At 35.8% G+C, this 6,859-nt stretch overlaps 2 protein-coding genes across 2 annotated transcripts; both read right to left on the bottom strand.

Annotated features, from left to right (window-relative positions):
• Nucleotides 1-587: 587 nt before the first annotated feature.
• Nucleotides 588-4,247, bottom strand: LOC140431423 (uncharacterized). Its single transcript, XM_072519352.1, has one exon. The coding sequence runs from the start codon at nucleotides 4,245-4,247 to the stop codon at nucleotides 588-590; it is 3,660 nt and encodes a 1,219-aa protein (XP_072375453.1).
• Nucleotides 4,248-4,911: 664 nt separating this feature from the next.
• Nucleotides 4,912-6,495, bottom strand: LOC140431425 (hatching enzyme-like). Its single transcript, XM_072519353.1, has one exon. It carries the CDS (start codon nucleotides 6,493-6,495, stop codon nucleotides 4,912-4,914), a length of 1,584 nt encoding a protein of 527 aa, XP_072375454.1.
• Nucleotides 6,496-6,859: the final 364 nt, after the last annotated feature.

The following is a 6,859-nucleotide window of genomic DNA, read 5'->3' on the forward strand; positions in this document are numbered from 1 at the left end:
GTTCTAATAACTTTGACATATTGGCACTTGAACTTGTTTCTGGCGATATCGGGTGTCTAACGTCATCATCATCATCATAGGAAGATCAGTGGTTTTTCGGATTAGGTATTTTCAAGATTTGTACATCAAATTTTGTATTTCTCAGGTGGACAGCAGCGTTAGATGTCGATATATTGCTAATTTGTTCTAATAACTTTGACATATTGGCACTTGAACTTGTTTCTGTCGATATCGGGTGTCTAAAGTCATCATTTAAGGCAACAATTCTGATTTTGTCACCTGTTGTGTAGCCAGCTTGCTTTTTTATATTCTTAAGAGCGGTCTCTAAATGGTTTTTTAGATAGTCTTTGTCTTGTTCTAAACCTTCACCTATTTTAAAGTTGTCACAATTAACTTGAAAAGTGCATAGATAAGCGTTGAATTTTTTTATTTCTCGCTGATTTATAATATTTATTGACCATTGATCAGACATTGTTAATTTATACAAAATCAAAATTTATCGAAAACACGAGCGAGACAAAACACGTCTTTCCTGTAACAGCGTCTAATAAAGAATGAGGTACAATGTCTAATGCGTAATATTATTATTATAATTTTTGAAAGCCAAGAGGTGTTGTGTCAATTAATGAGTCATCACTTTGTATTATTTTTCGTTTCTTGTAGGCCATCTTGAAAGTCTTTGATACCCTTTTTCTCGTAACAATATCTTTGGTCTCTGTATCCCTACCGATCTGGTCATACGTGAGCTTAATTTCTTTGGTTGGATCGTGTATGATGTCATTCATGGCGGAGGCATTGAGTACTAGGCTGTTTTCGTAGTTTAAAGTGAAACCTTTGATTTTAGTCACCTCTTTGCCCTTGGCTGTTTTGTAAAAATAACTTTTAGGACCTGTACTGAGCCATTCAACTATGTAGTCATCTCCAGGCAACTCATCACTCCAATCGCCCAACATTTCACCTGTTTCGACAGTGTTTAGGCCATCATCAATGTAAACAATGGAGTCTGTGTCGAAGTAGGCAACTGCTTCTCCTAGCCTATCAATCATCTCGTACAGTCTTAGACGAGCGTTACTGGTCGTAAATAATGCCACAAAAATATTCGTAGATGTTGGGTCTTCCACAAACACGTCTTTATAATCGTAAGAGACTTGTGCTATATTATCATTAATAAATGTGACGTTTGTTAAATTTATTTTATCGTTCATCAAAACTTCGTACCATCTTTTAATGTCCACAACATACTCTGTCTGTTTCATATTCATTCTTTGGCCAAATTTACCCCATAGACTATTTAGGCATATTTTAGCGACTGCTCGTTTACCGGGATTTGGGGTTATTTTAGATAAATCGAGCTCTATATCCATCTGCTCTTTTACAGCCCGAGCGTACTCTTCATTTGTGGCATACGTATGTGGACTAGTTTCTAATTTGATCTTCATAAAATCTTTGACATATCCCTTGAACAAATCTGTCGATGTTTGCTCAAAATGCCACACCTCGTGAATTTTTATTATTTTGTACCCTTTTTCTAAGGCCTTATTAATTTCTAGAGTTGTCCATGTACCCCTCAGCATTCTTTCCGAGTCATCATGATCACAATTTTCGCAATCTTCCAAGACGCATTGATTACACAGTGGAAACATTAATTTGTCAGTTTTGACAGGTAATACAGGATGGTATAAATCAGTAGGCGGTAGTATTTGGCAATGTACTAGACCAAACCAATTAGGATCGTATACTTCAGGTGCATGTATTTTTGTAGGGTGGCCAACTGGATATTGATCGTAATATTGTACGGTTGGATACAGTGATACAATATCTATGTATCTGAGCTTTTTCCCAGTCACGTTTAGTTTTATGGCGTTTGTTCTACCGCCAAAGAATGCTTCACGAGGCTTTAAGGGTTCAATAAGTTGAGGATCTGCGGCGTTTTTACATTCTTTGGATTTTAACCACTCACATTCCCACATTTCTACCAAGTTGTACCCTGCTTCTTTTATTTGTTTTGATCGTCTTATTGTTCTCTCGTACAAGTCACTCATTGTCTCATTGTTGACGTGGTTAACTGTGTCGTTCTTAAAGCATTCTGGGTGACCATGCCAGAAGCAACCGTGGTACTGGTACACAGTATTCGACTCTTCCGAGAAACCATCAACTTTTGCACCGCAAATTGTCACTTCTCCGCCATTAAGAGCATGTTGGACGTTAGAAAATTGATTGAGCCATTTTATTGATGCCCTGCTATATGTCTCCTTTATCTCCTGCTTTACAACGCCAATGGTGTTTGTTCGAAGATATTTAGATCTATATATGGCCATACACACACTGGCAATAGTCAGATATTGAAATGGGTCTATGTTTGCTATTTCTAAAAATTCTTTACGGAATTCCAAACACCCACGTCGTAAAATATCAACATCTGAATCGCAATAGGTATGGAGCTCTTTCTGTAACACAAAGTGGTCATTTTTATGCTCATCGTACCATTTCTTAAAATCAGATCTTTGTTTTGTTTTCATTGTGTTGGGTCCATAATACGCAATATCTGGTAAGCAGCCTTCGTAGTGAGTATTTTCAGGAGTGTTGAAAAAGTGAGGAAAATAGCCTTTCTTTAATTCATGCAGACCAAAAGTTTTAGGAAAACCGGACAGGGGGCCGGCTACAAAATTAGAGCTGTCTATTATTTTCAGTTTAAGAGCCTCGACTTCCAAAAGCATAAGTTTTGACCCGTTGTAGATAGTGTACGGCTTTATCGTGTTTTCCACGCAATATTTTAAAATGAAATATGAATCGTATGATTTACTATTGTGGGCTATCGCTGTATAATTTCTATGTTTCTCGGAAATTAACCATCTACAGAACCCTTCATTGTCTTTAAAAACAAATTTATGTCCGTCGAAATCCTGCGCAATTACAAGATTCGGTACATGAATGCCTGTATCCTGCATTGCCTCGTAATCAAAGAATATATATCTTTCGTTGTAAGAGCATTTCATTATTTTTTCTTCAGAGAGATTGTTACATATACAAGGGTCTTTGCAACTTTGTGACTGTTTGTGATTTTCTTTACAGCCTGAATTTATCACGTTTGATCTGTTATTGCAAGTACAGGCTACAGTACAAACTCCTCCTTTGGCTGGTTTTTTCATCATGTAACACTGATGCGTAGCTATTTCTACAAAGGTATTACAGTTTCTGCACATGGAGTAACCGCATACATGCTCCTTATCTCTCTTGCATAGTTTATTACATTTGTCACATTTAAATACTTCTTTGCAAGCTTCTGTATGGTTTCTTAAACATTCATTGTTGTAGCAATAACGGTTACAGTCCTTGCACAAAACTTTGCTTTTTGTAGTCAAGTCATGCTCGGGATGTTTGCAAATCGTACAAAGTGGTGCTTTCTTGCATTTGTGCTTATTTTTGCCCTGATAAGGGGTGTCGCATTTCTCGCAGTAAAAGTGGGTACCGTATAGACCTTTCAAACTGTTTATAACATCAAAATGATTCCCGTTTTTATACAAATAAATCTTGGCTGTTTTTTCGGGGCCCTCGTATATGATTGTGTTGAAATTTTCTGCACAAATAATCTTTATCTGCACATCCAATAACTCCTCTGCCTTCTTAAAATTATCCAACGTAAAGCCATCGTTATAACAACCGCCCAACAGATTGCAAAGTTTTTCGGCCAAATCAGTCTGCAATTTTCGACCTATACGTATGTTACGAACATCACGGTTGATCAATTTGTGGCCCAAAATCTCGTTTGTGACGTATGTTAAGCCCACTATAACTGCTCGAGCCCCGCATAAAGTGTCGGTATTTTTAATCTGGGTAATGCTTTTCTTGGTGCGACGGTCCTCTGCCAAATTTATAATTTTATGTCGTCCGCTACCCCTAGGTATCTTGAAAATTTGTATATCAAATATAGTATCTTCGACTTGAACGGCCTCGTCAGAAGTTACAATGTTTTCGATATGAGCCAAGATATTATCCGTATTTAAATCTGTTTTAGTACCTGTTGATATGGGATGTTTAAAATTTTCATTACGAACAATTATACGAATTTTATCCCCTTTTTGAAAGCCGGCTCCTTCTTTAGCATCCTGTATACCTTTTTCTAATATCTTTGCTAAATCAATATTTAAATTACCTTTGCACTCTTCATAACGTAATTGAAACGAATTTAAATAAGTGTTAAATTTAGAAATAAAACGTTTACCTGTGGTAATTAAAGACCAGACCATGATGATCGCCTTGAGAACAACAACAACAACAACAACACTGGACACTAACAAATCACAACGTTCACAGTCAAAGTTATAGCGTGACGTACTCGTTGAAGGTTGACAGCAGAATGAACAGGGCTTCTATTAGGGCGTTCTTTTATACCTCTTTGTTGACCTTGAAACGTGCCAAATATTAGTGATTTTGAAAAACTAGGGCGAGTTTGTTTAAAGACACATCACTTAATAATAACATAACATTCAATTATTACATAAAACTGCTATTTGTCCTTATCTGTGTTATAGATTTAAATGAAATTGAAAAAAAAAGTTTGCCGTTTGCATAGCGAACTCCCCTATTTTGTGAGTTAAATGGACTCGTCCAACAGTACCAATACCTTAAATATGTTTGGTTAGGTGTATATCCATCCCGATGACTAACATATCCCTGTATAAACTTATATTTTTTGTTACTTATTATCTAACATTTTAAGTCGTAAATATATTGCAGTTTAGCTAAAAATCTTTTTCTTTACAATTCTAACATAATATTTGGCTTTGAACACATGTTACATAGTAAATAGAATGTTAGCTTCTTCCGGGAATTTGGTAAATAAAAAAACATATATTTTTTACAATTTTTATTATTACTCGTAAATACAAAACACATCTTTTACACTTTTTTTTAATTATATACAGATACAAGTTTAGATATTAGAGTTTTTAATTGTTGTAAGATATTTTCGTTTGGGCAAGGCACTCCAAATAGATTCCAGTTAAATTGTTCAGCGGCCACAACTTTTCTAGTAAATTCATTAAATTTATAGTAAGTATTTTGACGGAAAAAGTAAATATGGCCATCAATCCATCGAAGTGCAAGAGAAATATCTTCAGGTATTCCCGGAAATATGTCTTTTATCCAGCCTCTTCTTACCTCGCTAGTAAAATCATTAGAAAATTCTATATATGACATATTGTTGTAAAATGTATAGGATTGCCCGGAATTTGATTGAAAAATAGCATTGATGTGGGCCTTCTTGGGTATATTAAGTGTAAAATTATCAATATATTGAATGCTAGGAAAGGATGCTGAGAAATATTTGTTTGGTGGCACAATTGTAACCAAATCACCGGCTGTTGTTTGAAAAATGTGTTGTAAAGTGTATTGACGTAATTCTGCAGGAACATAATCAGCAAGAAGTTCAGGCTGAGATGGAATAATCATTTCGTTCAAGTCTAGTTTCCATATAAATTTATCACGGGCGATATATAAACGGTAATTTGAAAACTCTGGAGCAGTGGCTAAAAACATAAAATCTGGAACAATATCACACAAATTTTTCGGTTGCTTACTAGGCCTTGGTCTTGTCGAACTAGTTGTTGTTGGTCTTGACGTTGTCGAACTAGTTGTTGTTGGTGTATGTACCGTTGTATACCTTGAGCGGGTCGGTTGCTTACGAGTTGTTGAGCTAGTTGTTGTAAACTTTGGGTTTGGAGCATAGGTATTGTTAGGCCCATATAGATATTGTATTGCGGTTATATCATCATTATGTAGACCACTAATCTTATGCTGATACATACTATACATGACAGCACTTTGTGTTCCACTATGACCGATTCCAAGAGCATGCCCAATTTCATGAACCAGTACCATAAGAAAACTTATACGGCCTTCAGGTATAGAGTCGTTTCCAAAATGCCAGGGCTTCGTTATATCTAAATGTATCTCTGTACAGGTGTCTGCGGGATGAGGAAAGTATGAATGTCCTAAAGCAGCACCTCCAACAAATCTAGTAGGACATTCGTAATCTCCCATACAATTTGCTCTAAAATTATGAGTTCCCCTCATCATAGTTATGGTTATATCTGGTGGCTCTAGCGTAGGATTTGTAACCATTGTGAATGTTAAGGTTGAAACATTTTGCCACGTCTGAAATGCCATTTCTGCGTCTTTTTGGGCCTTGGGCGTTCTTTGAGGAAAATACCATCGCAGGTGTTGTTTGTGCCATGGAGAAGCCACTATAAATTCGTTATCACTGTGTTGACAACGCGGACGACGCATCAATTTGATTGTTGCATTATTAAGCAAACCATCCACTGGTAAATTATACTTTTCTTGAAAGTTAATTATCAAAGTAGAGAAATCTGTACTATTATCGATCTGTTCATATTGATTTAGATAGGCAATAGCGTCTTTTTCCGAGAAATCATTGCAAAACACGCTTGCGAACGTTAGCATAAAAACTAATACGTCTATTCCCTTCAACATCGTGGCTGCGAATAATTTTAAAATATTAAGTAGCATGTATATACCCGGTTACTAGTATCTATTTGTTTTCAACAACGTTTTAGTCAGTAAGGTACTAGGGACATCTAGTTACTGTACTTTGTACTTTAAACAAAGAATAAAAATATTACAATATATTTTACTATTTTCTACTTTATATTGTTATATGGTACTAGATTATGTTCATCTTAAATTGGCTTAGTCATATAGACGCGAATATACCAAATGTGTATGCATTCAACGATGAATCACCGGTTGGACATTTCCTTTTAACACATCTCCCACGATATATAGCCGGAAACACGTGCACTTTGGAATTCTAGTTAATGTGAGATAAAATATATTC

The sequence above is a fragment of the Diabrotica undecimpunctata genome, unplaced genomic scaffold, assembly GCF_040954645.1.
Source record: "Diabrotica undecimpunctata isolate CICGRU unplaced genomic scaffold, icDiaUnde3 ctg00000702.1, whole genome shotgun sequence".
NCBI classification, from domain to species: domain Eukaryota; kingdom Metazoa; phylum Arthropoda; class Insecta; order Coleoptera; family Chrysomelidae; genus Diabrotica; species Diabrotica undecimpunctata.

Coding starts and splice junctions, on each gene's coding strand:
- LOC140431423 (XM_072519352.1), bottom strand. CDS start 4,247: ATGGTCTGGTCTTTAATTACCACAGGTAAACGTTTTATTTCTAAATTT.
- LOC140431425 (XM_072519353.1), bottom strand. CDS start 6,495: ATGTTGAAGGGAATAGACGTATTAGTTTTTATGCTAACGTTCGCAAGC.